Source organism: Andrena cerasifolii, chromosome 1 (genome assembly GCF_050908995.1).
Source record: "Andrena cerasifolii isolate SP2316 chromosome 1, iyAndCera1_principal, whole genome shotgun sequence".
Taxonomy (NCBI): Eukaryota; Metazoa; Arthropoda; class Insecta; order Hymenoptera; family Andrenidae; genus Andrena; species Andrena cerasifolii.
Genome location: NC_135118.1, coordinates 2297446 through 2314680, shown reverse-complemented (window position 1 = coordinate 2314680; position 17235 = coordinate 2297446). Strand labels below are relative to the sequence as shown.

The following is a 17235-nucleotide window of genomic DNA, read 5'->3' as shown; positions in this document are numbered from 1 at the left end:
TAAAAACACGTTTATAACTTGGTTATAACTTGACGGTAAGCTGTGAAAATTTGGAGTAGATTGCATAGTGAAGATAGCGATTGACGAACGAAACGTGTGTTAGTTCCGTTTTGGCTGAAGGTGTGCGTGTAACGCGCATACGTATTATGTCGACGAAAATTTTGACTGGAGAAGAAGAATCAGAAGAAAAATCTTATTTCTGACAGATCCATGACATGATATTACGATATCTCTGTCATGCGTGGACCGATTTTATTGAATTTGGTCTTATTCGAAAGCTTACATATGGTTTACATAAGAAAAATACCGAATCCGATTTCTGGAGGGTATTGAATTCCTAGACTTTCTAAAATTTAGTTTATTCTCTAAAGTGGGGGTGGTCAAATTTAGTAATTTAATTGATTTGGTTTAATTTTTTTTATTTGAAGCTTTGGTTTGACTGAAATTTGAAAATCTGGAATTTGTTATAAACAATTGGATCTCAAACTTCACTTTCGATCCGCTGACGGATTCATACGGGTCTCCGCATATGCCCTTGTAATTTTCAGCAATTTGTTAATAATTTGTTTATAACAAATTAATTGCATATTACAAAGTAAATGTCTGCGGGACATAAAGCAGTCGCAACTAAAACTATAGCAAACAGATCAAATTCAGGAAAAATGTATTGGAACACGCGACTTGGACGAAAAAAACGAGACCAATCACAATCTAATATATAAGGACTTAATGGATTTATTATATTATATACCTCCTGCACACCATAATTATTTTAAATCACTCCCGCACACAAAAACTAGAGAAGACTGAATAATATTTAATAAACCATTATTAATTTTAATGTAAAAATGACTTAACAAAGAATAAAAGTTGAATATTTCCTTGATTATATAACATAAAAGTGTATACATTTATTTTTATTTCCAGGGAAATTTACTTTTCCTATGGACTTGTGCTTTCTTAAGAATTGAAAACGTCATTTCATTGATTTTGAAAGTGAAACTCCATTCATAGCCACCAAACACATATTATTCCTAAAATAATGCTAATTATGCTAATTGGGACGATAAATTTGACACCCTTGGAAAGCCAAAAACATTATACTACTATGCTACCCATATTTATTAAACTTAATCCAACGCCAAACCCCTAAATAAAATCTCGATTCGACCATAAATGGACTTACGCCACTTTAAAAATAAACGGCTCAAATATCCCAAATCATCTCTGGCCAAACGATCAGCAGTTCCCACGTATCAAATTCGGATCCAGTCGTCACTGAGACAATCGTCAGTAAATCCACATAAATATATCAAATCACCTCCCCCCCCCCCCTCCCCCGGGAGCGAAAGGGAATCCGATCATAGAGTATCATCGGCGAAACGATCCCATTCCCCCGTAATTAATCGCGTGCGCCAATCGGCGAATCGAAGCAACGTTGCTGCCGCCGCCTCTCGTACCTGCCACGGCGTATTGATTTGAATAAATGTATCTTTACAGCGTGCGATTATGTACAATGAACAACTCATCACGAGGTCTGCTCCTCTCTCGTCCCACCCCACCACACATACACACATACGAAACTCGGAGGTGGGACGTTTGTCGAGTGTTGAATTAGATTCAGTAAAGTAAGTCGGTGAGTGCGCGACAGTCGGTCCGGTGTTGTGTGGAATCCGGTCGAATCGCTGGATCTCCGTCTCGTTATGTAATTTCTCTGGTTCTTTCTCTTTTCATCCGTTCGCCTTCTTTTATTCTTTGTCGCCAGCCGCTTCTCGCCACCCAACAGATCGGAACCATCGATCAAACACCGTGCCTGAATACCTGTTGCATCCTTCTGGTGAGTCCGACCGCTGGTCGCAAGGCTTCTGCGTGCTCTACCGAATTCGTCGCACCCTCCGCGACCCTGCCCGCGGCAAATAAAGCTTCTTTCCTTCGGCACGCTTTCACGACTCGCGGCAGGTGATCCCGAGCATATTTGCACACTTGCCATCTTCCTCTGTCGTTGCGAAGTAAACGAACGCGCGTCGGTGGTTACGAACGCAGGCCTGACTCGTCTTTCTCATTTTGAGAAATTCCGGAGAGCAGCTGCCATTTCTTCGTATTTCTCGTTAAACCAGAGTCGCAGGTACCTACTGCCTGCCAGTGAATTGCAATCACTATGGGCATCGCGGGAAGTAGGGATTTTCTCGTTTGATAAGATGGATTGATTGTGGCCAGGAACGTTGAAAGCATCGCTGAAAGCGTTCACTTGGAAGTTTATTAAAATCTCGCGTGACTGTTCAACTGATTTCGGATATTTTGCTAGTAGTGTAGCTACGTCAGAGACACCAGCGACGAGCCACAAAAATGTGTGAAAAATAGAGGAGGTCCGTGGGGACACTTTTGTTGGTCACAATTCCTCAAAACGCACTGGTAGTTGTCAGGACGTTTCGAATCCTTTTAGTAGGGATTGTTACTTCGATACCACCGGCAAATTTGCCACCCACGTTCCGCAACATCACCAGCGCTAATCCTAACCCAGACCTAACCCAGGCGCGATAGTGCCAGCCTCTCGGTGTTAATAACGGAATATTTCGATGCGCGTTGCCAAACGATCGGCCCAGGCTGATTAGCTGTTGATCTTCGCGTGGCAATAACACGATTTCCATTCCCCCTTTCCCTCTGTTTCCACGCAGCAACGGCAACAAGAAGCCTGCACCGAGCTGGGCTGCGCAAATTGCAGGGGATCCTGGTCGAAGGGGACCGGCACGCGTGTTTGCGCCTGGTTTCCAATGAAACGGGAATAATTCGACGGACACGCGAGTCCCTGAGAAGACTACGACGCCGAAGAGCAGTCGCCTCGGTCACATGTCAGCCGTTTTAATAACCATCGCCCTGCGCGTGTCGTGTCACTTGTTGGAGCACAGTTCTTATTGTGTACATGGCGATTAAAGCGCGTCGAATGATTCACGTCTGCATTTAACATTTCTCGGAATCCCGCCGGAGAGCGGACGAGAGAGAAATAGAGCGCATACTTTAAATTCGCTAGATTAACCCCGACTTTCGATGGAAAACAACCGAGGGGACATTTCTGACGCGGGCCGTCGAAAAGCGACGTACACTTGGGCGGGGTTCTGTTGCAGCGCGTCGTTTGCGCGCGATTCGAACCACGATTGTTTCCCACAGTGGATAGGAAACGTACGCTCGTTCCGCTAATTAACGCTCAAATGCGTTTCCATGCGCGCTGGTAGTGTTTCAGAACGCGGACTGGCCCTCACGCTCGATCTGTCGGCCACGTACCAGTCATCAGTTCCATCAGGGAGGCAAGCTTGCCGCTAAATTTCCAGAGCACCGCATCGCTGCGCCGAGACACTCTCGCTCAGCATTGCGGTTGCACTATCGGCTAGTTGACCATTCATTTATTCACCACTTTTCCATCACTTCCTCACCTACACTCCGGCCCGTTTTTGCCAAGCAATCACCGCGTTTGATCGAACCAACCCAACCCGCTAGACGGTTCATCAATTCATCGCGGAGCCGTTGATTTACACCCGCAGGTGACTATCCGCGGCTACAAATTGATCATTGCTCCAAATCCCTACTGAATCCGACCGATCGTGGCTGGATCGTTGCATCCATTTGTCGCTGCGTCGAGATTATTGGAAGGAAGGCAGAGGAAGGCCTTGGGATGCTAATTATTTAGAGTACGCCGATAAGGGAGTCATTCCTGAGGCTTTCGTCGTCGATCAGCTTGCGCGGCGTTCGACGAAGCCTCGGCCAAGCCTCGGCGAGCCGGCGATCTGTCTCGCTCGCTCATTATCCTCAATTTATCGCGCTCCGGAGCCGAAGATTTCCACGTAGGTAGATGTACAGGCGCACGTAAGCGCTCCCGAAGGTGCACGCGGACTTTGGACCGCGTCCTGGGTCGCGCGCGCTTATCTGAATAGAGGACGGTCATCGATGGTATCTTCCTTCCCCGCCCGTTCAGCGTCGTCTGTAGCCGACTTATCAGGAAGATCGAGTTCAATTGTCTGCCGCTGACGCGAAAACTCGCGCAGAAGTGTATTGTTTTCCGCGCTATCCTTGTTGTTCCCTTGCTATCTAGCGGAAATATTGATAACACCCGAGATATTGGCAATAATTACCTGGACGCGTTACGTCCATCCGCGTCTCTCGTGCTCGAGCCGATTAAAACGGAGATACACCTATCGCGCTCCGAGGTTACGCTAAATGGCGAGATTCGCGTTAGCCGAGATTTCCAGGTTTATTAATCTGCTCTTTTGTTGGGTGGGACGATAAGCTGTATCGTGCCTACGAAATCGGCGGCTCCTATCATTTGCCACGGTGTGCGCGCACGCGTCGGTGTGGCGCTCGTCTGTGCACACTTCGCTTATCTTTATAGTAGCTTCCATCACGGTATCGTGGCTCTTTTACACAGAAACCTGGCGGCGAAGAATTCCGTTTGGTCCTTGATAAGATTGCATTAGAAACGCGTGCGCGGCTCGGAATTCTCCGGTGTGCAAAGGTGTGCGAGCGCTATCGTAGCCGGCTTTATAAGCGGTGCGTATCAGTTTGTTGAGTCACGGCTATCTCGCCACGAAAAATGGGAACGAACTGGTTTTTGGGGTTACGGTTCTGCTGATGCGACGCGGCGTAGTAGGTGATGGTATTTCAGAAGGGCGGCGTTGAGTTAAGGGGGGAGCCTGGTGTAACTAAATGAAAATCGAGGCATTTTTCGGGAATTTTTTTTTAAAGATAGTATTTGATAGATCTTTCCGAAACTTTCAGGATATTGTATTAACAGGTTAAGGTATATAACAAAAAAAAATTATTAAAAAAGAGCGGCAAATAACAAAGTTATGCCCAGTCCGTTGGCGACGCAATTATTGCACTGCGGGCAACGTAGCGTCTTTTGGTTTCATCTGAAACCAAAAATCGAACAATTTTCTTTTAGTTTATGAGTGTACGCACAGAATGAAGAAATTTGAAACTTAAAAGATGCAAAATGAACAAATGGCGGCCTCTTGAATCAAAAGTTCACTGTTTCCAACGAAATTTTGCCTTAAATGTCTAAAAAAAAGTTATTTATTTAAACAATATCATTATACTAATAACTTAGTACTATGAAGAAAATGTTCACAAATATCCGTGCACAAGGCCAAGTCGATTGGTTGAATATTTTTTTAGTTACATTGCCCGCAAAGTGTAAAACTGTCGTTTCAAAATCGGTTATATCCGCTTTAATTTTTCGAATTTCGTTTTGCTGCTTTGGGAACATATTGTAATGATGTTCAACTATTGATTTATGCAACAAAAAAAAATCGATTTCTTCGATCCGCTACACCAGGCTCCCCCCTTAAGGGGTTGTGCCTACCTGCAAGGTCTGAAAACGCAAGAATATTCGGGATTTTTTTTCTTCTTTTTGAAGACTGTTTTTTAAATTAACGGTGGTATATTCGAAAGTATATGTTTTAAAGTTCTTGTAGTTTTTTTTGCAATGCGGTAACTAAATAAATAATGGAATTATAAGCGATCTCCCGACAGCGCTTTTTTTATTACGGTGATCACTGTAGCTACGACCTGGTTCATCAGAAATAAAAAATTCCACCAAATTTAGTCAGTATATTAGATTAGCTTGTTCTTAATCGTGGGTTTTTTATTTGCGTTGGGTAGTTGTTGTTTTACAGATGGAAAATGATGAAACATGAGCGCGATTCTGTGGTGAAAATCGATACTTTTGCTATGAGAAGTTGCCATTTTGTAGCAAATTAATATCTTGGGATAATAAACGATTAAGGACAAGATAATCCAATATACTAACTAAATTCCCGCGAATTTTTTATTTCAGATGAACCAGGTCAGAATTAGAATGTTCACCGCAAACTACTGACAAAAAAATCGCTGCCGAGAGATCGCTAATATTTTTTTTTATTTCTGTATATTTTCCATCGCAAAAATTACCACAAGTAGTTTAACATGTACACTTTCGAATACACGAAGGTTTATTTAAAGAAAAAGTCTTCGAGTGTTTTAAAAAAAATCCCGAAAATACTTGTGTTTTCAGACCTTGCAGGTAGGCATAACCCCTTAAAGCGGGGAAGTTCGCAGAGGTGACTGAAGTAAAGACTGATTTTTTTAAATTTCTTTCAAAGAACTTATTTATTTTAAATTGTTGAAGCTTTCGGGATGACTTGGTACATATTTAAAGTAGTGAAAATTAGATTTTTACATAATAAAAAATAGACTATGTATGTCGATTCTTGAAGCAGTTCCCAACGGACAGGGCGCTAAATGTATAAATTGGCGTGCAGCGTACCATCCACTGTAGTTGGCTGAAACAAAAGGACACAAAAATTTTATTTTTTAAATAAGATTGCGCTACTGATGAACCTGTTAGAATAAAAAGTGCTTGATTAATAAAACTTCAGTCTTCAAAGTGCAATAGATATTATATAATTTAATAATATAGATAGACTTATAGGCTCATCTGGAGGAGAATTTAATTTTCTATATCTACGCACTGGGAGAAGTCGATTGCTTAAATATTTTTTGAGTTATGCTGCACGCCAATTTGTATCTTTGACGCCGTGGCCGCTGAGAACTGCTTTCATGAATCGAAATGGGTATTTTGACTATTTTTGATTATGGAAAATTGTTGTTTACTTTTTTAAACATGTATTAAGTCATCCTGAAAATTTCAAAAGCTTAGAATAAACAAATTCTTTGAAAAAAAATTCCAAAAATCAAGCTTTATTTTAGTCATTTATAAAGTTCCCGCCTTCAAAGAATTTACAATTATTTCAGTTTTACCCTAGATATTGGAACAGAACCGTAAAGATTCTGTAGACCTTTTTGATGATGATGATGGTCTGTGATATACCACTTTGCAATCAAATTTTCATCTGTAGATTTAAATGTACCTTCTAGCTTTTCGGAAAAAAATTGGGGTAATTTTTAAAAGTAGCTGTATTTGGATTCTCCTCTAGATCATATAGATCCTATAGATAGTGTAGATGATAATGGTTTCTGGTACACTACACTGTATTTAAAACTTTAGATTCCTTTGTGAGTACGTTTTAGGTTTCCAAAAAAATATTGGTGCCATTTTTAAAGGAATATAAGTATTTGGATTATCCTGCAGACGATATAGATCCTGTAGAATCTACAGTGTAGATCCCCTGGAACGCAACTTGACCCACCCAAGTTTTTTAAATACCTCACTATAAATAAAATCTAAAATTTTATCGGAATTCATCTGTGAAGTTTTTCACAGTTGTAGGTTTTCGAAAAGAGTTTAGTATAAATTTTCGAAAAATGTATTTAAATTCTCCCCTAGATTATATAGATCTTATAAATCATGTATCCCTTATAGGTTCTCTAGAATCGTATCCGAGCAAAATTTGTATTTAAATAATATTTCGAATATCGAATAAAAGTTAAAAAAAAAATATTCGACGAATAAAAGAAATAACTTTATTTCATCGGTTATTTAAATATTTTTTATTTAGTTAATGTCCAACTTTGTCTAGAAAAACTTAAAACTCTCTAGATTCATCAGCGAGCACTTACTACCTCTTCGAAAGAATATTGTAACCTTCCATAACAACTATGCTTTCAACTTCAAAATAACTTTTGTACTGCGAATTGTTGTAAAAGTCAACACACTTTACAGAGATTGCTAATCGCTATTTTCCAGACCACTTATTCGTAAAATACAAAGTATCAACTGTGTCGCAAAGCTCTGATTGTTATACGATACAGTTGTTATTATCGTTCCGCGATAAGATCGCGATTTGTTGCAAAGCCGTATGGAACATTTCATCGGCTTATCTACATATTTGATAATAAGCTCGACTATCGTTCACCACTGCGCAAACTATAGCGACCAATTTTCTATCGATCTCAAGTTTCTTTGCCCCGCGACAAAGGATGTTATGCACGGGGGTTCTGGAGTATCTGCACACAATTAATTATCTTGGGTCTCGGATTCGCAGCGAATATAAACGAGTGGTGTCAAAGACATACACAGCGCTGTAAGATCATTATAAAATATGTCGAAATCTGCTTCGCAAATATCTTGAATGTCATCACGTGGATGCTCTAGTACTAAGAGTGTTTCCAGGAATTAATCCCCTTATCTCGTATCGGGGTTTGTTAACACACTGTTAATTGCTAATCATAAAGGTCTACGCATAGATAATTATCAGCTCCGTGACGAGATGGATCAGTGCTGCTAATGCCAGTGGTTAAGAAATGAGGCGTTCAGAGCAAAAGCGGACTAACTCCCACTGACAAAAAATATTTTTTTTCTAATTTTTATGATTAGTACAGCCTATTGGAATACGTTATTGCTACTAACTCAGTTTCGGAAAAAATGAGGGTTGGTCCGTTTTTGCCCTCAAATATCGTTTCCCTGTATAGCCCAGTGAAATTAGACGGAAATCTGCTCAATGCACGGAATAATTCCCACCAAGCTAAATTTTGGTATGGGCCTTTATTTGGAGGGTTGAAAAAGTAACTGTTTTTCGCGAATATCTCGTTATCTAGCAGTTTTGCGACGAAAATAGTTAGTATACAATTTATAGCTTAGGAAATTATCTACAAAAAAGGTGCTATAAGTTTTTTTCGTAGGAGTAATGAGAACGTCAGCATCAATGGATGTAGCACGTGTAGTGTGAATAGAAGCCAACATCAACGTGAAACACGGTCAAGACGATGCTGACGTTCTCGTTACTCCTACGAAAAAATCTCATAGCACCTTTTTTGTAGAGAATTTTCTAGGCTATAAATTGTATAGTAACTATTTTCGTCGCAAAACTGCTAGGTAACGAGATATTCGTGAAAAACTGTTATTTTTTTCAACCCTCTTTGAACATATTGACTTTTGACTAATTGTTTAAAACGACCTAATAAAGGCCCATACCAATATTTAGCTTGGTGGGATTTATTCCGAAGACAGATCCTAATTTCACTGGACTGTGTATGGAATGGAGCGATTCACATTTTCCGTGTCAGTTACCGGCACTGGCACAAAGAGACTACTGACACTGACCGTCACGGAACTGATATGTATGCGTAGACTTTAAGGGGGGAGCCCTATTTGGGCCGCTAGGAATAAGGTGATTCTTAGGAATTTTTTTAAAAACCAAGGTTTTTTTTATTTTAGGGAAAAATTGGGGCCACCATTACAATCGCAAATTTGCAACTCCGGCGCGCGAGTCCTAACGAACGTGTTCCTATATCTCCATTTCTAGCGAACACTTTGTAACGAAAAAATTCAATTTTATTGCTTGAATGTGAATTAAAATACCCTGAAAGTTTGGAAAAGATCCGTTCAACAGTTTCGTAGAAAAAAATTCCCAAGGATAACCTTATTTCTAGCGTCCTAAACAGGGCTTCCCCCTTAAATCGTCAATTTAGGTGGAGGTAAAATGTTCGTAGAATAATGTTGCAACATCCTGCAGATACATTCCTAACAAATGTTGCCGTTGAATATTCTTTTCGAAGAGATCTCGAGAAAAGATTCTCGTGGTACTAACAATTCCGTGGAGTCGGTATTCAGTTTACGTTACTCGTTCAAAACAAACGTCTGGTTTCATTCTTACACGATCTGTTTTATCTGCTATTCAAGTATTTCTTAAAGATAATCCTAGTAGGAAAATAATCAAAACGAACGCGTATTTCAGAAACATAAATTCTTCCATAGTTAGTCAACAAATTATTCTATTAATAAGTATTGAAAAACACTTAAATATTTTAAACTTTTTAAAAATCGTAACATTCTTCAAATTTTCTGCAACGATCGTTTTCCAAAAATTTGTACTACAAATGCTTCGGTTTTTGTATTTTGTACTTATTAGTATTTATATTCTCCTTTCATTATTATTAGTATACTCCATGTCATTTAAGAAGGAACCTGCCGACCGACGAGTTTAGTCCGGTTCTGCGCAGGTTGACGCTCATTGGTGCCGGGAGGAGCCACTATTGGCTGTACCCCCACCAACGCTCTTTCGGAGCCAATGAGCTCGTTCTACATGCGCGAAACGGGTTCCTTCTTAAATGACATTATCATAGTATAGGTATATTGTTATTATTCTTTGAGTTAGATTTTAGAGCAGCAAATCGACTGAATCTCACCCATTAGCCACATCTCATTGTACAATTAGGCTCATATTACACTAACATTGTTCTTATATATTTTTTTTTTTTTTTTTTTTTTTTTAATTGTATGCAGATGGGAATGCAATGAAGACATTATTATTATTATTATTATCTATACATCTGCGAAAGTAACAAGAAATTGTGTTTCGCATCCTACAAACTTTAGGTAGAACCTCCCGTTGCTCTCGCATTCGCTCTGTACGATTGCAATGGTCAAAAATGGAAAATTTATTCTTCTAAATAAGAAATATCTCTTCGCCCATTTTAACAGTTTCATGCCGATAAAAGTGTGTTTCTTTTTATTGCAGGGCAAAACGTAAATCGCCTTCAACATGGGGGCGATGTTCAGGAGCGAGGAGATGGCCCTCTGCCAGCTGTTCATTCAGCCAGAGGCGGCCTACCTTTCCGTCTCTGAACTCGGAGAAACCGGTACGGTGCAATTTCGTGATGTAAGTTGAGCTGAACGTAATGTTTGGTCATTGCATTCCACTAGCAACCTTTGCCGCGCTGCTGATTATTCGAAGCTGTCGCTGCAAGTGTTAGAAGGCGTCGACCTGTTGCGCATCACTTGCGTCTAATCGGGTATAGGTATACCGAGCGACAGTGGGGTGTTCAATGCGCATGCCCAAACAGATCCCGATGACATGGGTGTAGCCGAATCTCCTCGTACTAGATTTTAGAGCAGCTGAAACACTTTCAAGGGAAGTTTGGCAATTCGAAAATTCAGAAAAATCTGAAACTTTGCAGGAGTGTAGCTCAGGGGATGCTGATAATTTAACTATTTTTGGATTCGCCAATAAAAGCGAAACCGTAAAAGATATCGAAAAATAGTTCAACTCAAAGTTTGGTGGCTTTCGATAGACTATAATATGGTGATAAAGAATTGTCGAAAAAAGGGGTGGCGGGGAGGAATTTCGAAAAAAATAATGTTTTCACAAATTCTTTGTCGCCGCTTTTTAGGACATAAAAAACCATAGATCTTTGAATTTAACTTCTGTTGGATATCTTTTACAGTTTCATAGATACTCAGGATAATCTGAAAACTTACCATTTTTTCGCGGGGGTGTTTTCACCCTTACGACCGTTCTACTGGCGAATCTAAAAATAGTTACGCTATTAGCACCTACATTCCTGCAATGTTTCAGATTTTTTGGGATTTTCGAGTTGCCGAACTTCCTTTCTTAGTACAGTTTCTAGAGGAATGAACGTTCGTTAAGCTACAGTTACATAGAGTAACTTTATTCGACGGTTCAATGTTTCTACGCGAACGTCTGCAGAATTAGTAGGTACTGGAAGAAATTCTCAGATGAAACGTTCTTTCTAATACCTACTGTTTATAGTTTTGGAAATGTTTATGTGGAAGGTTTGAAATGGCATTCTACATATGTATGCTTTGTAAAAGTATAGCATAAGAACTGTTGATGAGAAAAATACGAAACATTGAGATTACTTTTGATGAGATAAACGATGGGGGATGTTGAAGTTTAGGTCCAAAAGTTTCTCAGTTCTTGTCCCGAAGTTTAAATACCACTTCGAAGATCTGGTCTCTTAGGGTCTTTTTACACGAAGCACTTTTACGCCTGACGGAAAACTAGGCGCGAGCCACAAAAGTGTCGAGTATAAAGAAGCCCTTAGTGGTTGGACACTCCACTTCACCCCGGCTAAAAACTTTACAATTGCTTGGTATACCTATACGAAACGTGATCTCGTAAAGTCTGACTTACAAATAGGCAAATATTGTTTTATAAAACTATGGGCATAGTAGTTCACTAACTAGTATTACTGTTAATATAAAATAACTGAATTAAATCAATGGTTCGAGGGTACATGCTTCGGTAGTTTAAAATGTTTAAGGGGTCAGTCAGGAGGCCGAAAATGCTGTGATTTTTGGAATTTTTTTCACAGAAACTATAAAACTTTATTCAAAAAACTTTTTTTTTCTTTGAAAGGTAGTACATTTAGCTATGTCTCTAAATTTTGGCAGTACACAATATTTATTAATCACAAAGTTATTTACAATCTCCTACATGTCTTGTTCGAAAAAAGGGGTTTGCGGGGACCACGATTACTCGGAAGTGGATTATCTAAAATCGAAAATTCAAAAAAAATTAGTTAATATATTAAATTACCTAGTCCTTGGACGAAGGGTTTTTCGAAATATTCATTTCGGACAAAATGGCAAATGTTCAAACGTAAAATGTCGATTTTCGGCCACAATCGTCACCGCAAACCCCTCTTTCGAACAGGGCATCTAGGAAATTGTAAATACCTTTGTTATTAATAAATATTTTTTAATGCCAAAATTTGGAGACATAGCTAAATGTACTATCTTCCAAACAAAAAAAAAAGTTTCTTGAATAAAGTTTTATAGTTTCTGTGAAAAAAATCCCAAATATCACACCTTTTTCGGCCTCCTGACTGGGCGGAATCCCTTAAATTAACGAGGGAGGATTGAAAATTTATCGCCGAGTTTAATTTGCAAGTATAAGAAAAACAAATACTTATAGACGATAATTTAACCCTTCGTGGTCACACGGGGTGTATCGCACCCCAAGATCAATTTTCGACTTTACGACTTCCAAAGGGGATTTATCACGAAAAAAATCATTTTTTCCCCACAACCGTGAAAAGTCGCTCTTTTTCAACTGCAAATTTCATCATATCAAAATTTATATTTCTAGAAAAAGACTACAAGAGCACGATTGTACGAGTATTACGAAAGTACAATTATAACTCAAAAGTTAAAAGATTCAAAAATACGAAAGTGGTAACTCAAAAATAACGCTGGGTTGCAGTGAACTTTTTTTTGTGATTACAAGAAGGTGTGACCACGAAGGGTTAACAGCGTCGTTGAACTTCGCGCAATTGTAATGTTATTAACTATGGCTCCCTTTCTAGCTGAACGCCGACGTCAATTACTTCCAACGAAAGTTCGTGAACGAAGTCCGACGATGCGACGAGATGGAACGAAAGATTCGGTACATCGAGGCGGAAGTGAGAAAAGACGGGGTGCCTATCGCCGACAACCTCGCCGAACTACCACGGGCACCGAATCCGCGTGCAATTATAGACCTCGAGGTAAAGTTTCTCTTTGTGGCCTTCGTTAGCTAACCATGTCAATGGATATCTTTTTCAATAGTACGGCAGAATTCTTGTCTGCTTCACTTCCTTATTAGGTTACATTAGTAGCCGAAGTATGTAGTCCATTGTCATCTGAATTATGAAAACAGAGTATCATGAAATGCTTCAGCGCTCAGTTCTTTGTTCTGCAAGGCAGATCTATACAGAGAAGAAATATTCTTTTGAAGTTTCTTCTGCGTCCCTACATTATCTTCTATTTTCGAGTTGTTATAAAAATACGTCGGAAGACACTTGTAATACCTAAATAAGAAATTTAATATAGGTGACAAGATCGCGGTATATTAAGCTAATGCTAGTATGGACTAAAACTGTATATTTTCATTCGATCTAGCTCGAGCCGAATGATTAATTATGATAGTTTTTAAGATATCTGTTCAGGAGTTTGGGAAATGTCATTTCGTCAGTTTTCTTTCCCTGCAGTGTCTTAAGGGGTCAGGCTCAGTCAGGAGACCGAAAAGGGTGGTATTTGGAAATTTTTTACTCAAAAGCTATAACACATTTCTCGAAAAATCTTTTTTCCTTTTAAGGATTGCAGTTAGTACCGTGCATCGTAATTTTTTTATTTAAAAATATTTATCAATCTTCTGCGGTGAGCATTGCTGCTCGAAAGTCGATCATCTAAAATAAAAATTCAAAAGAATTTACTTATTATATTATATTATCTAGTACTTGAACGAAGGATTTTTCGAAATATTGATTTGGGAAAAAATGGCTGATGTTTAAAGTAAAAGTTTTAATTTTTATAAAAATCATTCGTTCAAATACTAGATAATATAATATAATAAGTAAATTCTTTTGAATTTTTTATTTTAGACGATTGACTTTCGAGCAGCAGTGGTCACCGCAAGAAGGCCTTAATTTTTAGAGAACCTTCCAGTGGTGGACAATAACTTAGTTATTGATAAATATTTTTAAATAAAAAAATTACGATGCACTGTACTAGATGCAATGCTTAAAATGAAAAAAGATTTTTTGAGAAATGGGTTATAGCTTTTGAGAAAAAAATTTCCAAAGACCACCCTTTTTTCGGCCTCCTGACTGAGCATGACCCCTTAATTGCGGTTCGCAAAAAACACTGAGAATTAAGGGGGGTACCTGGTTTAGGAAGCTAAAAAGATCGATTCCTTTTTTAATTTTTTTAATCGATAGTAATACGCATGGAGAATGTATTCCCAAAGGTACAGACAGAAATTCGCAGTAGCTTTGTAAATACAGCTGACGTAACAGATGCGTGTCGCGCAGAAAACTTTAAACGCGTTTTTCTCGAAACCACGTTTTTTTTTAAATTGTGTACACGATAGAGAGAAATTTATTTGACCGATTGACTTCACCCGGGGCTTTTTAGTTACATACTGGACCATCCATCGTCGATGAATGAAAAACATTTATGCAGCAATTAAATTAAACCTATTTTTTTTGGCATAAAAACGTCGAAATTTTTTCGTCAAAATCGTAACTTTTTCCTTAAAGTCCCATACTTTGTAAATTTTACACTTTTTTCTTAATTTTTTTTTAATACATCGACGATATAAATTCATGTTAATTAAAAAAAACTTCGGCTTTTTTAATTAAATTAAACCTATTTTTTTTTGCATAAAAACGTCGAAATTTTTTCGTCAAAATCGTAACTTTTTCGTTAAAGTCCCATAACTTTGTCAATTTTACACTTTTTTCTTATTTTTTTTAATACATCGACGATATAAATTCATGTTAATTAAGAAAAACTTCGGCTTTTTTGTTTCGGGCAAAAATTGGATCCGCTAGGATGTACACAATTTGACAACTCCGGCGGCGCGGCGCTACGAAGATATACCAATAAGACAATTTTAAATGAATTATTCTTGAATAAAAAAAAAGTTTTCTTGTTGTCTGAATATACAGTAAAACACCCTTAAAGTTTTGGAAACATTCGCTTTATATTTCTTGAGGAAATAATTCTTAAAAGTCACCGTGTTTTCAGCGTCTTAAACCAGGTTCCCCCCTTAATAAGTACAGGGTCAGCGTTTCATCCTGCAACCCGCGCTCGCGCGAACAGGTAAAATGGCAACACCGCCTCACGGACGCATTCCACTACAACCATGCACCGTCCCGGCGTTCGGAGAGATGCCGGCGACCGCTGGACAGCAGTGATATCCGAGCTCCGAAAATTTTAGGATGGTCTTTTTCAAATTAACGTTGCAAAGAGCTATTCGGAATTTCCCGGCCCGGGTTGAAAATTTTGGGGCCTTTTTCGTATAACTTTTGAACTATAAAAGATATTGGAATGCAATTTGCGCCGAAAAATGAGTTACAATTATTTCCTCTTAATGATGGATAATTTAATTTTAAATAAAATAATTTGAATTTCGCCCGCATAAATCGTTCCAATTAAAAGAATGTTGTTTCGGCGCACTGGTTCGGTCCTTCGAATATTTAAACAAAAACTAATTGCAATTTTGAAACATTTTTTTTAACAGTTTCCAACGTTTCGGTCAATAATTCTGACCATTTTCAAGGAAAGTTAAAATTTATTTTTTAAAAAGTGGAAATAAAAATTGATATTAAATGAACTTTTGTATTTAAAAGATTGTGGAAATGTCGCGTTCGTAGTTGGACATGCGAATCTCGAGTCCGCTGACTGGTGACTGAGGTGAACAGTGTTAAATCAGGCAAGAACGTCCAAACAGTATGCCAAAGGTCCCCCGAACAACGTCAAAGCGAATAACCGTTGACAAATTAAAATGTTTTTGAAAAAACGAAACTCTATTAATTCACGCCAACAATGCCTGATATCTTTATTATTATTTATTTGCTGATAAATACATCCCTCATAGGTGTCAAAAACCAAACAGTTACATAAATTAAGAAGTTATTATATGTAATAATAGTCCAATCATAGAGAAACAGAAAAACCAAAATTCTATTAGAGGGACTATTAATAATTTAATTTTGTTTGTCAATTTTTTAACCATAATTGTTGTAAAAAGCTTTTGCAAACTGTTTATTTGATACTGTATTTAATTCTGTTTTTAAAATTCGTGGCGTTGATAAACAATAGGCTAGTTGTTTTTCTGTATCATTACTTTCAGAAATTGAGAAATTAAATTTTTATTCAATTATATGTTAGTTTTGCAGACCTCACAATCTACGGGGTCAGCGTTTCATCCTGCAACCCGCGCTCGCGCGAACAGGTAAAATGGCAACAGCGCCTCACGGACGCTTTCCACTACAACCATGCACCGGCCCAGCGGAGAGCTGCCAGCGACCGCTGGACCGCGGCGCTATACCCTTGTACGGAGAGATTTTTCGCCACCTGCGTGTAAAAGCCTCAATAATGGCGCATAGTTCCAAAAAATGACATTAACGGGAGCCGGTATAGTCGTGGCGTTGAGTAGCTAAAAGGTTAAAACATTCAGACACAAAAATTGTAGAAAATAATTCAAACACCGCTCCGGTACAATCAAAGACACGTCCTATTAGTTACCCGTATAATCCGATCTATGCATGCACTCCATTAAGGATAAAATTATAAAAGAAAAGAAAACCAGAACAATAGATTCTGAGCTTGGCAGAACTAACATATAATTGAAGAAAAATTTAATTTCCCGATTTATGAAAGTAATGATACAGAAACAACTAGCGGCTAGCCTATTGTTTATCAACACCATGAATTTTAAAAAGAGCATTAAAATACAGTATCAAATAAACGGATTGCAAAAGCTTTTCACAACAATTATGGTTAAAAAATTGATAGAAAAAAATTAAGTAAATGTATGTTAAAATATGTTAAATTATTCATCATTGAGAGGGAATAATTTTTTCTCATTTTTCGGCGCAAATTGCATTCCGATATCTTTTATAGTTCAAAGGTTATGCGAAAAAGGCCCCAAATTTTTCAACCCGGGCCGGGAAATTCTGAATAGCTCTTTGCGACGTTAATTTGAAAGAGACCATCCCAAAATTCTTGAAGCTCGG

The 17235-nt window shown here is 38.4% G+C and overlaps 1 protein-coding gene across 3 annotated transcripts in view; it reads left to right on the top strand.

Annotated features, from left to right (window-relative positions):
- Window positions 1–17235, top strand: part of Vha100-2 (V-type ATPase subunit a family protein Vha100-2) — a 120035-nt gene that overhangs the window by 85206 nt on the left and 17594 nt on the right. For 2 of the 3 annotated variants that reach the window (XM_076811639.1, XM_076811477.1), the window contains exons 1-3: window positions 1620–1837; window positions 10449–10589; window positions 13039–13218. In XM_076811639.1, coding sequence (XP_076667754.1) covers window positions 10473–10589; window positions 13039–13218 — 297 coding nt within the window. In that variant the 5' untranslated portion in view covers window positions 1620–1837; window positions 10449–10472. Of the gene's footprint in view, window positions 1–1619; window positions 1838–10448; window positions 10590–13038; window positions 13219–17235 lie in introns of those variants that run through there. The other variant, XM_076811564.1, reaches the window with a different exon arrangement.